The sequence below is a fragment of the Rhagoletis zephyria genome, unplaced genomic scaffold (assembly GCF_001687245.7).
Source record: "Rhagoletis zephyria isolate East Lansing unplaced genomic scaffold, Rhagoletis_zephyria_1.1 Rzeph_scaffold_05793, whole genome shotgun sequence".
Taxonomy (NCBI): Eukaryota; Metazoa; Arthropoda; class Insecta; order Diptera; family Tephritidae; genus Rhagoletis; species Rhagoletis zephyria.
The window spans coordinates 1-24,444 of NW_016162876.1; the positions used below are offsets into that span (position 1 = coordinate 1).

The 24,444-nt window shown below is 31.2% G+C and overlaps 1 protein-coding gene across 7 annotated transcripts in view; it reads right to left on the bottom strand.

Moving 5' to 3' along the window:
• Positions 1-811: 811 nt before the first annotated feature.
• The window catches only part of wupA (troponin wings up A), a 29,810-nt gene continuing 6,177 nt past the window's right edge, over positions 812-24,444 (bottom strand). Inside the window, exons 2-9 of one of the 7 annotated variants that reach the window (XM_017628175.1) lie at positions 22,176-22,218; positions 21,523-21,726; positions 21,110-21,238; positions 20,912-21,035; positions 20,206-20,306; positions 6,254-6,297; positions 5,879-6,020; positions 812-1,305 (exon numbers count right to left, since the gene is read on the bottom strand). In XM_017628175.1, coding sequence (XP_017483664.1) covers positions 1,234-1,305; positions 5,879-6,020; positions 6,254-6,297; positions 20,206-20,306; positions 20,912-21,035; positions 21,110-21,238; positions 21,523-21,726; positions 22,176-22,190 — 831 coding nt within the window. In that variant the 5' untranslated portion in view covers positions 22,191-22,218 and the 3' untranslated portion in view covers positions 812-1,233. Of the gene's footprint in view, positions 1,306-2,712; positions 2,756-5,878; positions 6,021-6,253; positions 6,298-13,431; positions 13,533-14,387; positions 14,489-17,520; positions 17,622-20,205; positions 20,307-20,911; positions 21,036-21,109; positions 21,239-21,522; positions 21,727-22,175; positions 22,219-24,444 lie in introns of all 7 variants that reach the window. The other 6 variants (XM_017628181.1, XM_017628180.1, XM_017628177.1 and 3 more) reach the window with 6 other exon arrangements.

Sequence of the window (24,444 nt, forward strand, 5' to 3'; positions counted from 1 at the left end):
AACGCAACACGTGCAGGTGGTACACATTCCTTGCGGACTCAATTCAAACTAAATATATTTTTGTTCTGGTTTAAAAAAAAAATTCAGCGAGATACCGAGAACCAGTGGAGTCAGCCAAAAATCACTTAACAATATTATTTACATTTTTTTTTGGTATGACAGTGGGACGAAGGTGATTAAGTTACAAGAACAAATAATTGCAATACATATGTATTATAAAAAAATAAAATTAAAACAAAATTTTGCATACACAGAGTGGTCGAAAATATTGCAGCCGTGCCACATTTTGACAAGTTTTAACGTATTTTTTGTTATTTAATTTTGGATATTTTTTTTTTGTAAAAATATAGTTCATTCTTTGAGAAAACCCGTGTAAATCCGAATTTCAAGCTTTGTGCAATATTAAAAATAAAAAAATAAAAATCAACACACAATTTATTTTTATGTGGAAGAAAACGGTAGCATCTTCGAAAAAAAATCCAAAAAATCAACGGCAAATTTCAGCAATTTTAAATTTGCAATTTATTTCTTCGAAAGTTTATTGATTTGTTTTTTTTTTTTTTTTTTTTTTTTATTGCACAAACTTTGAAACTTGGATTTACACGAGTTTTGTTAAAGAATAAACTATATTTTATAAAAAAAATAACCAAAATTAAATAACAAATAAAAAATATGTTAAAGCTTGTCAAAATGTGGTGCGGCTATAATTTGTTCGACCACTGTATGTATTAAACATAAAAGTAATCAAAACGAATGTTTGAAAAAATAAACAAACAAAGGATAACAAAAAATTTGTTGATGTTTTAAATTTTTTTGTTGTTTTTCTTTTTAATAAAATGTTTGTTTTGTTTATATTACAATAAAAAAAAATTTATTCATAAATTGAGTTTTGTGTTTGCTTGTTTTGCTGTTCTTTTTGGTGTTGTTATAACTCAATACTATCCGTGCAATTTTATTTTAAAGTTGTTTGTTTTTCTAATTGCTTTATGTTAATCAATCTTTTTTTTTGTTTTTTATACGAGCAGATTCTTGTTTGCAATGTTGATGTTGTAAATTTAGAGAAGGCGATTTATATGTTTTGTTTTTTGGTTTGTAACAATTATGATTACTTTTTAAAAAATATATATTTGTAAATAATGAAGTATATTCGTAATTCTGATGTTGTTTGAATTAAAAAAACTTTAAATAAAATTTATAATTAGGGCGGGAGTCACACATAGGTCGGGAACGAACTTAGGCATCAACTTCAACTTCCTCCTTTACCTTAGCATCGCCGGGTTTGCCCTTGGACCAGTCGGGTTTTTTCTGCGGAAAGAAGAAAAATGATGTTTTTTATTTATAAATAATTGAAAGTTGACACAAAGTAACACGCAGACAAAAATGTAGGTATGTATGTAAATATATGCAGTACATACAGAAACTAAAAAAAAAAAACTTGAATACATACATACACAAATAACTAACAAATAGAGTGCTACTACATTCTACATAGTACATAGTTGTCTTTGGGGAAGTGCAAGAGAGGCTACCTACAACTTCGCATACTTACAGCCAGATTCTGAAAAATTATTGTGGGCGTTCACACTTGCTTGGTGTTCAGGTCATCTGATTAAAAATTGTTATTCTCTAGTATATTTTATTGTTGTAACCCCACGTCTCCACCTTCTACAAATTCTGTTAAAAAGGACTGAGGTAAGACAGAAATGTTAGGTGAAGATCGCAAATTTCCACTATTAAACCATATCTGTCTTGCCGAATTTTTTACCATCGCTGTCTTAACATCAGCTGTCATTTCGTAGTTAGACAACTCAGTTTTCATTTTGCCGCCATTTTGAAAGTGATATGTTAAGAAAGCAAGTTGCCCACATGAGAAAACGGGACAAAGTTAAAACAGAAATCTGACAGATGTTGGGACACATTTAGTAGAAAATGGAGACGTGGGGTAAAGTTATTAAAAAATATAACCACAAAACCAAATAACCTGGTAACCAGGCAGGTGTGAACACCCACACTGAGATTTACATTTCAAGTAAAAAAAATTTAGATTGTATAGGGAAAATTTTCGCTAAATTAACTACATATTTCCAATAATCGAACATTGCGTCGAGGAAACTAGAATCGGGCTGCCAGTTTAAACAAATATTTTGTAGGTTTTTACATTCTTATTTGTGTTTGCGTGGATGTTCTATGCTTCTAAGGGCTGTATTAAACACTTAATGGTAACTCTAAGCCTACTTTTGGGCGAATTTGCGTCTACACAGATTTGGTATTGCATGCCGTACACGTGGAAATCTTATAAATATTGACGAATGCATACAAATATGATATAATGATTATCAGGCGTGCTCCCATTTTCGGAATCTTCAAAAATATTTTGTTTTTGTTTTTCTAATGTAGTATTTGTAAATAGCAAAATTTTGCAATCAGCTGCTGTAGAAACCGTGTAACGAAAATGGATTTTTTTTTTCTTTTAAATTGTAAAATGCAAAAGTTAGTAAAAATAGGAGCCCGGCTGAGTATTCCATTTCATTCATGTTTAAGTGCTCAAATGTGTCAATGAAAGTGCATTTTTTTGCAACATAAAATTTCACATTACATTTGCTCCCAATATTCTTCCAATAACACACAAATAATTAGCAGTCAACATGCTACGAGTGTGTGTGTATGCTTTTTTGTTTTTTTTTTTTTGGACAATTTACACAAATTTCTTACACTTTTTGACTGTTGATTTTAATTGAGCATCTTTTATCTTTTTCTATATATGTATGTAGCATCGTCGTAGAGATGTGATTTTAGGCGTTAGAAAAGAAAGCATTAGTTTTTTTATAATACTAAGTAATTTATAGTGTTTTATATACAGTTTATTGCATACATAAATGATAAAGATTTTAAAACTAGCTTTTTATATACTGCTACAACGACAACTACGTAAAAACTAACTTCACTAAAAATTAATTCACAGTTAAGGAGAGCAAAATTTCTTCAAAAAGCGTTTGTGATACTAAAAAACTCACTTGAAAAAATTTTCAACTAATTTTAAAGCTAAATATAATGAATATCAAGAGGAAAGTTGAGTAAGAGGTGGTTGTTGGTTTGCGTAATTCACTTTCATAAAAACATCTGATAAATAGAGGTTTTGGTTTAAAGCCTTCATGGGCATAATTTTGTACATAAACAAAAATCAATATACTCGCGAAAATAGTGACCAAATATAGTAAAACTAAGTTTTTAGTTTTTCTCTCTGAAATTTTAAAACTTTATCTTTGAATATCTTCCAATAGTTATTTCTGAAAAATATATCGTCGATGTTTTTGCAAATGCGTCTAAATCGCAGTCGTGGCAAAAATTAGATTTGGTAACTCTGTGAACTCCAGGCATCGAGATTTATGCATAAAAATCGCAAAACGCTTTTAAAACAACAAATTTGTAAAATAATAGCTAGAGAAAATACCGTCTATCAAGGCAATGCCTTCAAAGAATAAACCGGTTTTTCGCTCTCCTGTAAAATTTGATCAACGATATGTTAAAGACTAATGTGAACACTGCCACATCCACGAATTTCGTATTTCCAAATTTATTAGTTTAGCATAAAGTATTGATAAAATGGCATTTTCAATATTTATTAGTCCTTGTGAACCAACTAATTTTTTTTAAATCTATAGAATTCCTTTCATTTCGAACCCTAATTGTTGTTCTACATTGCACTGAATTTTTTAAATAATTTTCTGAGTAAATCATAATATTTAAATTTCTCAAACCTTTAAAAAAAACCTTATGCTAGAGGGAAAAACTTTTTTGAGATTAAACAACATTTTATTAACTTAAGTATGGAGTGTTACTTTATATACACAAATAATAGACTCGCCTTATTTTTGCTATAATTCTTCGGTTTATATAATGCTCAATATTATAACACCAACACCATTTCAAACTTTGTACAAAAATAATAAAAATTCAACAAAATTTCATCGAAATCTCAAACTTTTTCTTCAGAATTTTTAGAAAATTTGGTATGCAGATTTATAGCCCATTTAAGTTTAGTATAATAAAGTGCAAGTTTCAAGTGGCTACAAAATACCGTTGTTTTTCGATAATTTTTCCATACAAAGTATGTTCGAACATTTGTTTATATGGGAAGCGAGAGCATTGTAAACAAATTGCCAAAAATCAACGATATTTTAAATAAAAACTTGGAAATTTCCGAATTTCAATTACTTTATGAAGAGTACAAGTAACTTGCGGCCTCGTGCGGGTAAAAGTAGTAGCGAAACAAGTCTACGTTCCTCTCGTTAATCTTCCATAGACCGAATGCTACACAGTGGCCAGTTCCTATATTAGCTGAGGCAAAAAGTAGTAATAGCAATATTTTTGTCTAAGAATAAAGAATATAACAAGTAAACTTTGAGCACATACCCGACTTCAATTCTCATATAAAAATTTAGAAGTACCGTTAATTTCTTCATCATTCAGTGATCAGATCTAAACCAAATTAGTATGAGACCACACTTCCCGATAAAAAAAGAATATCGGAACTTGTTGACGAGGTTCAAAGTTATGGGGTAACATAAAAAAATATTCTGATGAATTGATAACCTCTCCGTTTTTTGAAGTCGGTTTAAAATGATTCCACGTCCACTATATTATGCGATTTTTTATGAAATTTGGTTTTTGTATGGCCTTTTTTTATAATTGAAACTAAGATAAAAACCTAATTTCATTAAAATCTGATGCAATTTTCTAATCAATGCCATTTTTCAGATTTCTTCCATATTTTTTTTTGCCATATTTTTCATGGGGATCTTCCACTGTGCGTCCTAGCCTAGTGGCTAGAGGTGCGAACTTTCATTCGGTAGAAAAAAGGTACGACTCCTGGCCAGGCAATGGCAAACGTGCGAGTGTAATTCTGCCATGAAAAAGTTTCTCATAAAAAACCAATTGCAGTTCGGAGTCGGCGTATAACTGTAGATATCTCCAATTGTGTCACACCATCAAGATGTATGTATATCACAGACTGCAGGAGAAAAATTATTAGAGAAGAATGGCTCTGTTCTGCATCAGTGATAAATTCTTGTCACAGTCTTTTTACGAAAAAATATATGTATGAAAAAGTTTAAATTTGTCAGTAAAAAAAGATTTGTCACCGATACAGAAATTGGGCTATAAGTATTTTAAAATTCGAAATACAGTGATTCAAACAAATGACGTGTTAATTTTTTTATAAAATGTTTTTCGAGCTGATTTTTTTTGTTATTTTTATATAAAAATGCCGTTCAAGCTTTAACTAAAAACAATCTTAATACAAATTTTACTAAAATTCAAGAAATTTTCATGAAAATTTCAACTTTCTAATCTGAATCTTCAGAACATTTTTGGGTCGCGTTGATTTTTGAGATTTTTTTTTATATAACAAGTGCAATTTACAAAAACTGGCCTTGATTTTTTGAATTTTTGTTGCTAACGGTCTCCCGCATTTCATTTCATAAGAAATTCATGCCTATATGAAAAAAGTGCAAAAATCCGTCACAAAAAACAGAAATCTCAAAAATCAACGGCATTTTTTTTAGCTGTTTGAGACTTGCACTTTATCTGACTAAAACTGTATGGGCTATAAAACTGTATACCCAAAAATTTTCTAAAGATTCAGATTAAAAAGTTGAAAGTTTGATGAAAATTACGAACATTAAAAAAAAATTGAAATTTATCATATTCTCGTTATATAAGCCTATAGATGGCTAGATCCTATTTTCCTCTTCATATGAATCTTGCAGCTACTTGGGCATTTACTTATGTAGGTACTATCATAACTAATAATTAATTAAAGTAATTAAATTTTATAACCTCAATATAAAGAAAAATCATAAAATTTTTTATAACTCACCTCCTTCTCTTCCTCTTCCAATGTGAATTCCTTCTTCTTAACAACCTTAAGTTGGTTACGGAAGTTAAATTCAGCGGCCTTCTTCTGGAGCTTGGCGAATTTGTTTTCGTATTTGGACACCTTCTTCAAGGCTGGTTTCACGCTAAAAATATGAAGGAAAAAATAAACAAAAATTAGTAAAAATCAAATTATTGCATACTACATTATATACATACATACATATATGCCAAAAAAGTCAACTAAGGACAAAGTTGAGTTACGAGTATTATATAGTTATATAAATGCTTGAATAAAAACTTTGTTCTTAGGACTTACTAAGTATAGATAATATAAATATATATTTTTTTAATATTTAATTTTTTGAAGTATACTTACAATTTGCCACGCAGATCGTTAACTTGGGCATTGAGATCGTTGATCTGTAGACCGGCGTGAGTTTCATAATATCATACAAGGCACAATTCAGTAACCAATGAATTTAAGGGCAGTGGGGAAGAATTAAAAAAAAATAAATAAATAAACGAAATCATTAATATTATTTCAATGTTTTTTTTTTTAATAAAAATCAAAGCACTTTGCTAAAAACTAAAAAGGTTATACCATATACCATATAAGTTGGGTTAGTTAATTTTTTCTTTTATTTTATTTTTTTTAAGAAAATATAATTAATTATAGACAAAACAATTATGCATACATACATTTAGCGACTCGAACAATGTGTTAGATTATGCAAATAAATATATATTTTTTTTATAAATAATAATACTTAGAATGCGCTTTTTGTAGCTTGAACAAGACCGCACGGTAGTTGGCAGCAGCAATTCCAGCTATACGAAGGAAGTTTTTTTCCAATGTTTTTTTTTTTAGTAAATAAATAATCCACATGAAGAGAAAGAAGATAGGGCACTTTGCTCATAAGCAAATTTATAGAGATTTTTATATTGCCTTTATTGGTTAGCGCGTTTAAGTATTTTTGTTTTTGGCTTGGAAAATTAGTTATTATGCTCATGAGATAGAAAAGTGTGAGCTTTTAGTCAAGAATCGTTATAGTTGATTCTTTATTGGGATCATAAGTAGTAAATAGTTACTTTAGAAATGTATAGATCGATATTTTTATTTGTTTTTTATTTTTTTTGTTTGTTTTAGAAAGCGTCTGAACAACATAACATCCAAATGTCGATTTTTTTTTTGGGTTTTTTATTCCAATTTCATATGCCCTCATCTCTGGCAGCTAGAAAAATTCGTTCCCCATGGCGAGTGGAGAAGTAGGTAATAATAATGCTCAAAAAGAACAGGTGATTTTTTATTTGATCTTGGTGGGCGAGCGATCTGCATTGTATTCTAAAGTGATACTTTGATTTGAATTCACTTAAAAAAATTGGATATGTTTGTATGTATGAATGAAATTTGAAAAATAACGATCGAAAATTGTATACACTTTCTTAAGAAGTTAGTTGCAGAAGATAGAGGGCATGCATAAGTGTACACAATTTTCATTTGTTGTTGTTTTTGCCTAACGACAATTAGTATGTTCGATAATTCGATAAATATTAAAAATTATCAGGAAAATTTGTTGCCTGCAAGAAACTCCGCTGATCAAAGTCGTATGCCTGCAATTTATGAAAATAATGAAATTAATGTTTATAATTTTTAAGTTTAAAATAACTTATTGGAACGCCAAATATTAGAGAAGAATGCAATGACTAATTTTCTTGCGTTTTCTTAAGGTCAATTTGTTTTTTTTTTACTCGTATATTCTTTTCTCTTTTATGCTTTTGTATGTAAACAAAATCTTGATCAGCTGTACCTAAAAATTGCAAATTTTGCCTTCGCGTTTTTTTTTTGTTGGATATTTTCCAATTATACATTTTTTTTAATCGAGATCTATTCGAACAGACTAAATGCCTCATTATGTAAAACGACGTGAGTTTGTATCATAGAATACGCTGAACAGACATAGCATACTTTTTGGCTCTTGCCGAAATGCGTGGTCTTTGGTCAGTGGTAGTACCTACTCAAATTCTACAGATCGCTTCACACCATTAAATTTTTAACTTCGTTGATTCTATAGCGCTTATAATTTCACATAACACTAATTTTTCGGTTTTAAATTATACGTATATATTTTTTTCGAATTACAAGTAATCAAACTGAGGTACTGCACAGTATGGCACATAATTTGTGTGTTTTTTTTTTTTTTTTTAATAGAAATACATGTGTTTTCTAACAACATAAAGTTTAAAATATTTGAAATATGTAATTGATTAAATAATGTCATAACATGAGTGTTTTGAAAAAAAAAAGAAATAATCATTATAATAAAAGTCGCATTAAAAATGTTTGTGTTTTTTATTTGTTGTAAATACTTTTTAGTGTGAATGGGGGCAAGAGTAAAAAAATGCGAGTTTACAAAAAATATAAAGTCATAATGATTTTTTTTTTAATTGGTTTACGCATACAATTAAAGCCAGGTGCACAATAAAATCAAAGGAAGTTGGCGAAGATTAATTTTAAAATTGTAGTAAGCAAATACAAAACGGAAATAAAAAAGTTATACAAATACAAATCAAAGGATAGAAACTTTGAGTTATAATGCCAAATTTCCACTTGGCATTGAAAAAAAAAAAAAAAATATCATGTAATTTAAAGGCACTATTTAGAAATGGATTCAGTGACTGTCTTTATTAACGTAATGACATCAGTATCTTTCAATGCCTACCCTTTTGCCACTATAATGTGGATAATTAAATGCCCAGTGGAAATCCGGTATAATGTGGTTAAAAATTCCGATTTCTAAAACGTGTACATTACTAAAAAAAAATGCCATTATTTTTATATTTTTACATTTTTTATACACGGTCTGATCTCTCGAAATTCATTAAAATATTTATTAGAGGGCGCTTCCACTTTAATTCCACACTTAAATTATATGAATGATCTTAATTTAATTAACAAATTCTGTCATGCTGCGTCTTATGATTCTTGTATGATCGTCCATCTTGCTTTTGATAGGTATTTTTTTTTAGTTTGAACTTCATTCGCGTACAGTTTGAGCTGACAGTTTTGTATAAGACCAAATTGAAAAGCGTTTCGAAGTTAAAGCAAACTTAAGAATAATTCTCAAATTGCGCAATTTGTAGCTGGTGGAAATACACTATTAGGATATTCGATTAATTAGAAAATCTTGAAAATTCGAAATTCTAAAATTATTCAATAAAAACTTTGAGAGTTTCACATGCATTTTCTTCGTTGCTTAAAAAAAATTGTTAACATTTTTTTGTTTAAAAAGTAATACGAAAATTTTATAAAATTTATTCGTTTTCCAGTGTAAAAATACTCACTCCAGAAAAAGGCACTATATAAATGTTGCATATTCTTCGCATTTAACTTTATTGTAACCAAGGCTTTATTTTCATTTTAAATATAGGGTATGTATGTGCGTGTTTCGCATGGACAGGAAGTTTAGGAGCACTTCTTACACGGCATGTGTGTATTTATGTATGAGTATGTGCCCTGCTGTCAGCAGAAAAGGAGTGGTCAGTTATAAGACGATAAGATAGAAGTTGGAAGATTAGTGCGGCAACACTGGGTGACTTCCAATTAGCGCAGCAACTCCGTCACACAAAAAAAGCTAGAACAAAAATGAAAGCACCCAATGCTTTCACACCAAGCGTATGTTTGCTGTATCTATGTTTTACAAAAATTACAATATTAAAAAGCTTTTAAAAAACTTTAAAAAATGAGTGAGAGAAAAATAGTAAAGAGTGAGTAGGTAAATATATTTGAGAGTAATGCAAATTAAGAAATTCACAAAAAAAAGAAACGTAAAAAAAATAAAATGACAGTTATGGATAACTTTGTCGAATGGATGGTTAGCGAAAAAAGATGGGTGGTAACACATTTATTTGAATTTTTAGTATTATCGCACATTTAGCTATGCAGCTTTGTGTATTGTAATGATTCGAATTTCGTTTCATTGAAATTTTTGTTACTCAGCTGGTAGCATTATTAAATATTTGTTATATAAAATTTATGAAATTTATGAGTGCACTTCTTGTCGATTCATCTGCACATGTTTGCGAGCTAACGGAGTCCACAATGTTTGCATACATACATAGATATGTATGTACTATAAGATGATTGATGTGGTAAATTGTGAAATTTACAATTTGCTAAATTTAATTTTTTTTATACATACATAAGTATCTGCTACGTTTTGCAATTAAATTTGTTTCTTTAGTTATAGTGCGTAGTGTAGGGTGTTGCTGATTTCGCGATTACACGATTACAAAATTAATGTGCCATACTGATGCTTTTCATACGCGAATTTTGAATTAATTTGGTCTGTAGTAGACATATTTTTCCATTATCGAATGTGAATAATTTTTAAAATTCTTTATTTACACCAAAATCGACTTTCTTTCAAATTGATGTTGTCTTCAGAACACTTTCGTTAAATTTTTTACTTGATTTGACATCAATGCGCGAAATGCACAGTGTTGCATTTGTAGTAATTCCCCTTAAATTTGGATGCGTATTCATCGATGTGGATCCTGTGTGGATTTCATTTACTAACTTGATCGCGTTTGCGTTTGAATACTATTTACAGATGCTGTTATTACTGTTGCTGCTTTTGCGCAATTTTGCAAATTTTATTTGTGAGGGAGGGGTTTTTGGGGTGCCTTAAGTAGCAGAGGTTTGGCTGGTATCGGGTAACATAAAAATAGTAGTTAGGGAGTGAGCGAGAAGCACAGAGATACATACAAAGAGAGAGAGAGAGAGACAGAGAGAGATAAGAAGAGCGCTTCTAGGCAAGGGATTAGTGTTTATTTGTGTCAAGAGCGTAGGACACTTGAGTTGTTAGGTGCCGGTGTGGTTAGGAAGAAACTTTTGGCAAAGAGTGTTCAAGCGTACTACATATGTATGTATGTGTACATAGCAGCGCTCCACGGAGTATTCTATTTAGTTTTTAACGAAAGAGTGTTTGGACTTGGAATACCCAATCGGACTAGGTTAGGCTTCCAAAATGTACTTATAGCACGGTTCTTTTTCCATTCAGAAGTAGTTCAATAACGGTTCTTTAAGAAGGCAATTTAGCATGAGGTGATTGCTGTTGGTCTGGAGCGCTTTATAGAGTTTTTTTTTATTCTCGTTCGCACTCATTTGCCGAAGTCGAAGCATTACAAAATGCTGATTTTAGCAGTGAAGTTTTCACAACCCGCAGCTTTAGAGCTTTGAGTTATGATGAAAAAGAATGCCATTACTTCCACGCAGATGTTTACTAATTTTTCATACAGAAATTAAATGCATTTACTTCAAATTTCTCATGAATAAATTAGTACCTAAAAAGGCAATATTTTCGGAACGGTCCGACTGGGTACTTATGTACATACATATATACAGTGTAGTGGGTGTGCGAGTATGCGTGTTGTGGAAAGGGGAGTGTAGCGTATATACAAAAGAGCAAAGTGTGCTTCAAACGCTTAGATACAAATGCAAGAACTATTTGGCGGGCGAATTTGGTTTTAGTAACTATTTAGCAAATTTTTTTTTTTTAACAACAACTCTAATTTTTTGGTGCTTTATCGCTTTTAAGAAAATGTGTCGGGTAGAACAAATAAAAAACACAAAACATAATTAATAGACAGAAGTACTAAATATTTTCAAACATTTTTGTGCTTGTGCAATTAAAAAAATTTACATTTATTTCTATAACAAAAAGAGTAAAGAATGTGCAAATTTCAGTTATAAAAAGTGTAATAGGTGTTTCGTGGTTTTGGTTGCAGAGTGGATCATTTCAATCGACTGTTTTCAAGTGTTCAAGTGTGATTTCAATAAATATCAAATCTATGGTGGTTGGAAGTGTAAATAAATAGATACATATATATGTACACATATGTAGGTAGGTACATTCGACCGTACCACCTTATAAGCAAACAAAAGTAAGCTCCCCGAATGACCACTGAATCTAAAGTATTTTTGTGAAGCAGTTTCGAAAAAATGGTATTTTTTGTTGGCCGAACCTAAGGGTCGCCCTTTTACGTTTTTCGGTGACACCTACAAACAGCAAAAAAAAAAACTTTTCAATAGTTCTATTGAAACAACTTCCCTAGCCAGACTTTAATGATTTTTGGAAAGCTGTACTCTCTTGACATTAGGGTGCTAGGTTAGGGTGATAAGAACTGAGATTCTTGGGTAAGTACTAGAACGGGGTAAAAAACGTTCCCCTCGAGACAAACATATCGATGTCACATACTTTAAGATCCGACAGTAATGCCAAGACATGACTAAAAATGACAAACGGCGACCTTTTCGTTCGGCAAAAATTATAAAATCGAAATTGCCTTTGAATCGAAATACTTCCTTAGCAAAAGTTTAATAATTTGTGGAGAGCTTTAATAACTCTGACATTAGGACAGGAGGAATTAAGATCTGGTGGGTAAGTACTAGAACCAGGTACTTGAGGTCAATGAACTGTGGAACAAAAAAGATAAATTTCTACTCCGACTGTAAATGCCGAAGATATAACGAACAATGTAAAAAGAGACCCTACGTTCAGCAAAAAAAAAAAAAAAATCGAAATAGTCTTGCAAAAATGTTTTACGACTCAGGAACGTACGACGAACTTTTTTTATGGTACGGTCTAATGTACATTTCACTGAATGTGAACCAAGGTGAGTGAAGGTGCGAAGTGCCAATGAAAATACGAGTATCTACCATAGAGAAAACAAAAGATAATATGTAAAGAAACCACTACAGAAATTGATGCGCCTAAAAACATACAATACTTTCTACAATGCGCAAAAGTAAACATAATTTAAGGAGGCTATATACACAATAGACTTTGCAAAATTAACTCATAATACAAAGAGGCTGAGAGGATGGCTGGTAAAAGTGGAAAAGGGTCGGCAAACTACAGGAGCTTACTACAAGACTAATATGGCGTTATGGCATGAGGGGATATGTAAATATGTAAGTATGTATGTATATGACTTAAGGTTCTCGTAAACGATGAGAATAGCGCTCAAAGGAATAGGAATTCACGCTCGTCCTCAACCGTCTAATTAGTAAAGAGAATGAATATTTACTCTGCGATGAGGCTGAGAATGAGTGTGAATTTCTACATGTATTGTCATCTTTTACGAGCAGTTTTATGATAATTGTTTTTTGACGAACTTGAATGTAAAATATGTATTTTTTACGAAATCATGTTTGTTTTTGTACTGCTATATAATAATAAGTAATAATGACAATAATGTTTTTGTACTTCTTTTGTAATGTGTTTTGTGGTGAATGTTTATGTGTGTTTTTTGTTGTTTTATACTGTCACAAACTTTACGCTTTTTGGCTTGAAAAAATTATTAAACAAATTTGAAATTTAGATGCAATTAACCACATACATATACGATTTTCATGTTCGTGTTTGTGTTGCGCTTTTGTTTGCTTACTCTCTCTCTTTTGCGAGAGAACATATAACAAAAATTTCGCTTTTCATTCATTTTAACTTTGAATAATTTTTTTTTTTAAATATGATTTGGTTTGTTTTGCAGTACCTCCCAGTCTTTTTTCCTGACTTCGTATTCCAGATCCCATTTCTGGCCTTCGCATATATACATGCGCTCGTAATACTCTTCACAAATCTCTTGTAATTCGCCTGTAAATATTTTTTGTTTTTTTTTTATATAATATGAAATTTTATATAACAAATAGAAAGAGTGAGAGAGAGAGGTTGATTGAGTGTGATCGAGGGGGAGAAAGAGAGCAAACGAGCGTAAATAATGATCTACTGCATACAATGTATCTCTTTCTCGTTATTTTTTACCTTTTTTTATATAATTAATGTTTCATCAATTAGCAAATTTCAAAAAATCTTCATGATGTTATGTGTTCAAGTGTGAGTTTGCGTTTTTTAGGAATGTAAATTTTATATTCTAAGTATATAGATTTTTTTTAAAGAGGAGGGCACGCCAGGTTTTCGTGTTTCTTTTTTTTTCGTTTCGTTTGGTTAAACAATTTTTTTCGGTTGGCAAAGAAAAGATAGCAATAACAAAAATTAATTGCCTTATGGGTTGCATAAAACTTTGCTTGGAGTTTATATAATAAAAGAATTTAACAAAAATCAAAACTTGCAGTTGAAAATCAAGATTATTATAAATAAATTTTGATACAGAAAAGTCATGTCTAGTTTCAACCAATACATAGAAGTGGAAAGCTAAGCAAAATTTAATTATGTAATAACAATTGATTTAAAAAAAGATTTATATTAAATTAATCGAACAAAAAAAAATTATGTTGTAATTAGACGAAAGTATAGCAAAAAAAAAAACTGTTTAACGTACACCTTTTCTTCAAATTTACTTATTTTTTGTTTTACTTAAACTATGTTATGCAAAAAAAGAAAATCATATTCAGCGTAAGTGAGTTTGCTGTTTTGTAATTTTATATCAAAAATTTTGCATTTATCAAATTTACTCATTTTGATTTTTATTGTTTTGCAGCCTTTATTTACCTCTTGTGCCTTGACTTTTTCTATATGCTCTAAATCAAATTTGTCCCCCTCCAAAGCGAAGAGGCGTTGCCAATATTGTTTGCAAATTGTTTGTAGTTCAGCTGAATGACGTGACATTTTGTTTTAATCAATGCAATACATACATACAGATATAGGAATAAATTTGTAATGCAAATGTAAAATTTTGTTTTTGTTTATTAATTTAAAACAAACAAAAAAATATGTATTGGTTTTTGTTTTGTGAAAGATTTGTATGTATGTAGGTATGTAAAACTGTTATTTTGTGATATGAACCGTTTTTATGTTGCTATTAAGTATACTACATACTTCTAGTGATATTTCTGTTGTCGTCAAATACAGCAAAACCTCGATATAACAAATTCTTTCTTTTCTTTATAACGGGACTCCAAACGTCAGCATATTTAGAATTCGCTGTGTAGAGGCTTTTCAAAATTTCTTCCTTCTATCTATGGAGCATTTTTGTATGGAAAATTTCCAGCCAACATGGGTTTTTTGCAGTGGATTTAACCAAACTTTGTTATATTCAGTTTTTCGTTTTATAAATGTTCATTATATCGAGGTTTAATTGTATATACTAAGTATGTTATGTATTTACTGGCGATTTGCAAATATGTATATATGTATTCTATCCTACGCAATTTTATTAAGTATACCTACATGATATTATGCTATATTTTTTATTACTTTGGTATCTCACACAGTGGATCATCTATTATAGGGCCACCACCAAACTATGTTCAAATGCTACTATTCATTTCCTTTACCAAGCTGAAGAACTCAAGAAGATTTTGTTCCACCTTATCACATTTTTAATGTGGGAAAAAGTGTAATTTTTTCATTAAAAAAATCCAATTATTTGAAGAAATTTCTTGCATTAGGAGACCTCTGTATAAAAAAATTAACAAAAAACGTGCATGCGCGAAATTTCCATCGATTAACTCCTATGTATCGGAACGGGTCTTTTTAATCCCTGTCTTGAAAAAATAAAAGTTATGGAGTATCGAAAAAATAACAAATTTTTTGATCAAAAAGAGGAAGCCTAATCCTACAGCTTTGTGTACATATGTAAAAAGAGCTCACCCGGCATGCAAAAGATCTCCAAATTGCCTAATTTCGACTCTTATTGGACTGCTATTTAAGGCTGATATCAGGCGTCCACTGGCAACTTAAGCGACCCTAATCGCAATACCTACATATTTAAGCCACAACCTAAATACTCTTGGAAAAAAATAGCATAGGATGTTAAAGGAGATCCTCTTCTCAAAATTTCACCGTTAAAACATGGCTTTGGGGAAACATAAAAACAACACCGTCTGTTCTAAAGACGAAATTAAATTTTTTATGATACATTTGTTGAAATTCCATTTTGAAATACACGTCTTAAAATAAATGCATGTAGTTGAATCAAAAATAAATTATGCATGTAGTGGTACATGAAAAAGTGATTGCTTTCTTTAATGATTTCTATACGCTGTATTTGTTAATTTTTACTTCGAGATACAATCAATGTGTTATAGCTTAGTATACAGTTCTTAAGAAAAATCTGAAGAAATTTATTTCACTATCACGAGCATTTATTTATTGAGAGCTGTAAATTGATTTAAGAAATTTAGATAGAAGAAAATTTCTATTCCATTTCTTGAACGTCCTTTTATGTGAAATTTTCGTTTTTCTATAGAACTGTATACTAACCTTAACAGCGAAAAAAAATGAGAAATCCTTAAAGAAAAAAATTTGTGTTGTGAAGATTTCTCGGATAAGAAAGGGTAATATGAATATGACGTGATAAACGGTTACTATACACGCAAAAGTTGATTTAGTAAAAGCTGCGTCAAAAAAAAACAAAATACTCAGCTTCTACAGTAGGTATTTGTACAAATATAATTTTTTATTTATTTTTATTTTTTTGTTAAGAAGATATTGACAAGTTATGTAAGTAGATTGGCTTGCAAAAATCAAGAGCAAGGATGAAACGTTCGAAAAGACGTTCAGGACTAAATGGTGTTAGCAAAAGGGTTACAAAATTAAGTGATGCCAGAAGAATTGTTATTGCTCAAATTAGGCACTGGCTTATACAGGGATGATGATTGGAATGGTTAATAGACAAAAAAAAAGTGGACAAGCAGTTGGCGTGCGTTGAAACAAAAAAGCCAAGAGCGGTAAGCAGATCTTCCAAAAAAAAGTTTGCAAATCAAAAATAAAAAATCTGCTGATCGCAATTAGCACAAAAACCGTGAGTCTAGATTGCTTACAAAACGAAGACAAAATTAAGCTTTCAACTACATACGCAACTACTTGTAATTTTTTTATGTAAAATATATAAAAAAAAAATAAAATATTTAAAAAATTAGAAAACGTTTGCTAACTACTTGGTTAGATACACTTCCAATATGAGTAAGAGTACTTTAACTTCAAAATACAAAAGTGAAAGTATAGAGACTTTTTATATACAGATTTTCAATGCAAAAATTTTTAAGTACTTCAAAGAGCAAAAAAAAAAAAAATGCGATTACCAAACGCAAAAAGGTTAAAAATTAGCAATTATATTAGGTAAAATTTTAATTTTGAATTCAAATATCCGATTACGATACGTATTCTTATACCAAGAAGTATTTAATACTATACAAGTGGAGCACCAACAACGAAAACCTTTTCCAGTATAGAGGGGTTCGGTTCTCTTTTTTTATTGTTTTACTTTTATTATTATATATTGAAAGTTCGTTTAAAGGACAGAAAAAAAGGAAACGACAAAAAACACAAAACTACAAAACAACCATAAAAATAGTTAAAAAAAAATGTTCGAGTGTCGTCAACTTTGAAGCCTGGCCCTAAAAGGTTTCTTCATTAACTACTTTTTAATAACTATTATGTACGTGTAGCGTACTTTCAACTAAATAATCTCTATATTACCAATAAAATTCCAACTAACTACAGTCAAAATGAGTTTTGATTTTTAGAATGTCAAAACAAAATAACACCAAAAATTATATAATACTTTATAAGCGCAAAAAAGAAACTCTCAATCAGTACAAAAAGGTAGTTTCGTAAAAATATAAGAATGAAAAAAAAATAAATTTTTTTCGAATATAAAATTCATTTAATTATTTCTTGCCTCTAATTCCTTTTTGGCAACCTGATACTCAACGTCATATTTCTGATCCTCCAATTTGAGTATTTTATTGTAATAATCCTGTACAACTTTCTTTAGTGTTTCTGCGGGCAGAAAGTGCAATTAAAAAGTGAAAAAAAAAACGGTTAATACGGAACGTCTTTTTTTTTGTGTGTGTTCTTTTGGTGATTGCGCCATCTGTGCTGGGGACGAATTCTGTATGCGCTCGCATGTATGTATATGTATATGTTTGTGTGTATATGGTTGCAATGGATGAGGATCGAGTGGAAGATATAGGAAGAGGTTGAACCTTTGAAAAATCATTTTCTTTTCTACATACATATGTATTTCAGTTGCTTTAACTATTACAAAAATATAATTTGGGGATCGTGTGTAATGAGTGGGTGTGTGTTGAACTGAGTGTAACGAATATTTAAATAAAATAACTGCTAGTAAGAATGTGTCTATTTTTTATTTTAGATATTAAGTAGATATGTATACTATAAAATTTCATAAATAAAAAATCAAGAAAAAAATTAAAATAAAATACATACATATGTATATGCAATTTTGATTATTGAAATCTATTAAGGACCAACTTTTTAATTACAGGAACCATAGTACATTAACATGTTTATGTTCAGAGGTTTAAGAACATTTCTATCTACTGTTTGTGTATGCCGTTGCCGACATTGAAATCCGAACAAATAGTTGGGATGCAGGTAAAATTCAACCGTTTCTGGCAGTCTGGGAAATAGAAAAATTGACTATCGGTAGTTTAGTGGAAGCATTGCACTCAGCATGTCTGCCAATGGAATTTTTGTGATAATGAGATAGTGAAATCTCTTAGAAGGGAACTAAACCAAGCCCAGGAATCGGCTAAATGGGTCCAATACAACAGAATCGCTCTAGAACTGCTGAGGATATTAGAAAGTATTTATTTTTACGTTGGCATCGAATTTACTGAGAAAATTGTACATCCAAGGCTTCGAGATACTAGTTTTGATGCTTGGCAAGATGCTAGAAAGCCATATTTGTCAAAAACAAATTCTCAAAAATCGCCTACGGTGAGTAAGAGTACACCTAATTGGACCGATAATTATTACTTGCCTTCATTTGCGTCATTTCTGCAGCATTCAATCTTTTTTACTACATACATATGAATACTGGTTGTTGATGAGCTTCTGGAAAGCTTAAAATAAAACGCATTCAGCGCTTCTGGCTATGCAAATGATTTTCCATCTACGTAATTGACGGAAATTCTCCAAAATTCTCCCCCTTACCAAAAGAAGGTAAGGAAATTTGACTAAACACACTCTCGAGAGGGACGGAGATTGAGTTGCCGCAAGAAGCGAAGCATTTTGGAAAAACCATGGACAAAATTCTCAGCGGGAATTTAGATCTAATAGCTAATATCAACAAAGCTACTAAGGCATTTTAAGCTTGTCAAAGATGTTGTAAATAGCCTAAGGTTGGGGCGAACTATTATAGAACTCTGTATGTCGCAGCAAAAAGTACAATTAATATTATTATTTAAAAAAAAACTATTACTTTTAGAAATCCGGATTTTAATGCCCGCGATTGTATTTTTTTTAGACAATAAATTTGATTTAGGATTAGGACCAAACAGCATACTGTAGACAACAAAAAGTAACATCGGTGATTAGCTTCCACAGATACTTAGTTACACAACCTAGCAAAACTGATCAAATGATGGCACTCGAAGGGATAACAGCTCCCACCCTTCTACCACTGCTTTTATCGTTGCTCATATCTATGTACATTTTAAAGGACGATTCAGCAGCTACTTAAATATTTAAAAATAGGTGGGAATAGTTTATCCTATTCTTTTATAAGTCTTAAATAATTTTGTGTAACAAAAATTTCTTTTATTTTTAGCTAATGTATCGTTATCGTTGTTGTTGCAAGTTATTTGAACTCAGGTGAGTGAGTGCAGTTTGAAAACGCATTTAAAAAGGTGTAGTAAATTTGTAAAATAACAAATTTAATATTTTAATATTTATATACACAAATAAATATTAGAAGTGACTTTGAAAGAATATGTGTGCAATAAAAAAACGTGATAATTAAAAACTTTTGTAAGTGTGTTGAGTTTAAAAATAAATTATTTATATGTGAGTGTGAAAAAAAAAATTTTAAAATAGTAAAGTAAAGAGCGCAAGAAAGAGATAGAGAAAGTGTTGTATTAAAATTTTAAGTCTTCAAAAGCATTGGTTTAGTGTTTTTACGTAATATCGTTTTGAGTGTTGTTGTTGTTTTTTGCTTTAGACAAAACGTATTAACAGCAGCATTGCAAATACCCCGCTCCACGGCCAGAGGTGCTGATTTTGTAAGCGATAGCTAACTATGTACTAAACTAGGCAAAAATGAAAATAATGAAATTTGTAACCATTTTTCAGGGGAAATTTGTGCTGCCGCTTTACAAGCTCAGCCCATAACTGGTGACAGGAGCGGAGTGTGTGTTGTTGCGTGCGAAAAAATAAACTGCTTTAAATTGCTGTGAACGCACGTATTTAGTTTTTCAGTAGTTTTTGGCGAGAAAGATTGTTTTTTTTTTTCAAAAATTTTGGTTTAGCGCAGTTAAGTGCTTTAAATAGTTTTTGTGTGTGCTTGCTGATTTTTTTCAAGTAGAAAGAAAATCAAAGTGTTCGTTTGTTTTGTGTGTACCTCAACATCCTTGCGTTTAACAACATACTCAAGGTCATATTTCTGGTCCTCCAATTTATTAATCCTGTCATAGTGTTGCTTGATTATATTTTTAAGTGTTTCTGCAGATAAGTGGAAGTGAAAGAATTGCGTTTATAACAAAAATCAACACAATTTCACAATGTTTGTCTGGGTTTGTTTTTGGTTTTTTTTTTGTTTTGTTTTGTCTTGTTGCTTAAAACAAATAAGGTACGTAAATATGTATAATAAAAATAAAAATAAAATATGAATAAACCAAAAATCTTAAAAATATGGTTATCAAAATTAACTGACGGGCTACTAAACTATTTTGAAAAAAATGAGCATTTTTTAGGAAAAAATTATTAAAAAAAAAACTATTTGTAGTTTCAATCTAATCTAATTGAGGAGTAAAGTTACAAAATTTTCGTTACAGGCCAGTAAAATGTGTGCATGAGTGTTTTTTTTTGTGTGTACGGGTGTGAGTGTGTACATATGTTTGTGTTTGGATTTTTCTTTTTTTTTAATAAAAAATGTGATTAAATGTGCTGATTTGCTAATTTTTGCTAATTTTTTCATACTTTTTTTTAATGATTTCTTTTAATTTTCTCTAAAACTTGATGTTTAATCTGAAAATCTACTACTTCCTTAATTTTTCAATTTCATTTGTATGTAAAACAATCATTAGAAACGAAATCAGAAATCTTACCTTCGCTGGCGTCGCTGAGATTTCTCGGGCTACCGCAACGTTCTTCAATGATGCGTCTACGTTCAGCGGCTTTGCGTTCTTGTTCTTTCTTCAGCTCTTCAGCGGCTTTTTTACGGAGCAACAACTGCGCAAAGAAAGATGGTAATAAATTATTAAAAATTTTCTGCTAACAAACTTTTCAATAATTTTCTTCCATACCCTAAGCTTCTTCTTCCTTTCTGGGGTCATGAAACCCTTCTTGGCCTTCTTAGCCTTGGAGGCTTCCTCCATACGCTTGCGCACTTCAGCACGCTTGCGTTCAATCTCGGCCTGTTTAGCCTTCTTTGCCTGTAAAAATTCCAATCGAAAAGTCAGTAATTAGTCCAGCGCCAATGCAACACACATATCCAAGAAACATTCAAAGGTTGACATGACACATATGTATGTAGACATAGGAACACATCGTTTGAGACAGCAGCAACATTGCACTTTAAACATAGAACATCGAATGTGCGGCGTGTTGACACTTAACGATGGCACGACAGATCTGCAAACGTAAACCACAGCAAGGGACATCAAACACTTGTAAGACATTTCGGCACACATTCGCCAGATTACACGCAGTTGAGTACCTCATCCTTGGGATCTAGTGGTTTAGCTGGGGCTGCTGGCGCAGCTGCTTTAGCGCCTGCGGCTGGTGCTGCCGCTGGAGCAGCTCCGGCAGCTGGGGCGGCTGGTTTTGCTGCTGCTGCCGCTGGTGCGGGTGCAGCGGCGGCGGCGGCGGGTGCTGGTGCTGGTTTTGCTGCTGGAGCCGGTGCAGGTGCAGCTGCTTTCTTCTAAAATTTGCGAAAAGAAGATAAGAAATATTAGTGATTAAGTAAATAAAATTGGTTTGTGATTTATTGTGGCAAAATAGCGTGTAAAGCGCAGAGTAAATATTAGGCGTAGCATTAAAGATTACTAGTAACGAGTTTATTTCATCATGAGTTTTTTGTAGCGTTTCATCTATATTTTTCTGTAGTTTTTTTATTAGTCATTGTTTAGCCAAAGTGTTCGCTAAAAGCAAAGGGGAGAGTAGCAGCTTATAAAAAATAGCAAATTGTATGAGCCAAGCGAATAAAGTGTAAGAAAATTTAAATATTCACCTTCGATGTGTCCACATGTCAACGCCCAAATTATCATTTAAAATACGCATATTTACTGCAAATTAGAGAAGAGAATGAACGTTAGTCTCTGATCTACGAATAAAGTGTAAGGATTTCGGTTTGAGCGATACTTACCTCACCTCATCATCAGCCATTTTGGATTTGTGTTTTTGGATTTATTAACTGAAAGTATACAAATTAAATATATGTTAACATTTTACAACTATTTCAACTAGCATATAAGTTATTATTTTTAAATGTACATATATACACATATTACAAGCTTGAATATGAAATTAGCTCATTCCCGACTAAAATGGCTATTCCGTAACGTAGTGAAAGAAAAATGATTTAATTGACGATTTTGAAATAAACATTTTCTTTGTGAAGATCTAACAACTATGTATGGCTTTGATAAATTAATGTCACTTGAAGAAAATAATAAACATAATATATTATAAACCAAATATAATATAATATATATTATTTTAATATAAAAATATTAAAGCAAAATCTTCATTTTATCTTTTTCTTTTTGAGCTCGATTTTCATTTTATGTAAAGTACGGAATGAGAATTGGCTCCCAGTTCGTAGAAGCTATTCAGGCGTTTGATAGAGTTTCAACACATTTCTTACATGCCCTACGCCGATGGTTTTTCCGAGAAGCCAAGGGTTCAACGCTGAAAAAAAAACTGATCAGTCATTCGATCTTTTATGTGCCGGGCTTTGAACCATGAGCTCAATAAATGAAAGCCACAGTTCTATACACTTAGATACAAACGGCGTCGAAACCGTTTGCTGTACAAAAATATCTTCATCGGGACCGGAAATGAACAGCGTTAATATACTATTTGTTTTAAGCTTTCGTGGTGGCTAAGAAGTCCTTGTGCACCTTTAAAATATAAGCTTTATTCGCTTATTTCTCTCAATAGTATGATTACAAAATTTGTAAAGGAACTCATTTAATTTTTTTTATAAATAACAAAGTTGACTAACTTAAAATAAGCCAGCACCAACTAGTGCTAACTTTTTAACTCTTTGAGCGTATAAAAATTCTCAAAAGTTCGCCTGAGCTTAAGATATCGAACCATGCCGAGGCACATTGAATAGCTAATATCACCAGAGATTCCTTTCAGAAGAAAGAAAATATAAGTTTGGCATAAAAAATTCATGAACTGCACAGCAATGGGTGTGTGCAAGGTCTTTAGTCTGATGAATCGAAGTTTGAGATATTCGATTTTAAGCGGCAAGTGCTTCTGGGATAGTCTGCAAAAAACGCACTTAAGTACCAAAAGAATAAATTTCGTAACTCTTTGGGAATATTTTACTGGTCTGAATCCTTCGAGTAGCTCAGCAATGAATTGAATATGAGTTTCAGATTTATAGGATGATGCAGATCTTTGAGAGCAATTATCTTTCAATTTAATTTTTGTTTATTTTTTTTTGGTATCTACTACAAGCTTTGGCAAACTAAGTCATGGAACGATATTCAGTTAAACAACCCGTTTAAGTGATCCAAACGTTTTGTGATACTTTCATAACGGTCTGTTAATAACTCAGTGGCATACATATAAAAACATATACGTTAAGTCATCTGTTACTAGCCCTGCATCGTTGCTGAGTCATCACTCATCAGGTTTCAACAAAAAAAAAAAAAAAAAGTCCAAAAATTTAACATAACAACTTTTGTTGAAATTGGGATCAGAATTGCTAAAATATGTCGATATTTTTGTTAAGGAACGAAAGTTTATCAACGATTTCTGGCTTCAAGCAGCATCTGAAATATGTATATTACTGAATAATGTATGTATGAGTGAAAGCTATCGATAGTGATTACAAAACCATCGATGTTTTCGATAAACTTTCAAGAAATATTACCACTAGCGATTAGGCACATTTTCACCTACGATTTGACGGTTTCAAAACTGCCGCATTCGGTGTATTGAAAATCCACATGTCATCGAAGAAAATGTTATTCAGCCACAATGGGTCACTGTTTGGAGTGGTTTTTTGGCTGGCGATGTCATTGGGGTAACCCAAAATTTTTATGGCCTGAATTAGATGACATGGACCGAGACAATATGTGGTTTCATAAAAAAAACGATGTTAAATACAGTATTGGACTTTTTTTTCTGGGGCTACGTGAAAAGTATGGTCTATGACAATAAGGCCCCAGACGATTTCAGAGCTGAAGAACGAAATCATGCAGGTTATAAATTATATATGTAAATACAGCCCGAAGTAGCGAAAAAGTTATGGAAAATATTTGATAAGCTCATCCTGTGTTACAAGAGTAGTAATGGTGGGCATTTAACGGATATTTTGTTCCATACAGAAAAACATGATGAAAAAAGTAATAATTTCGACATATTCTTAATGCATCGTTGTTCAAAAACTGCGAATTAAAAT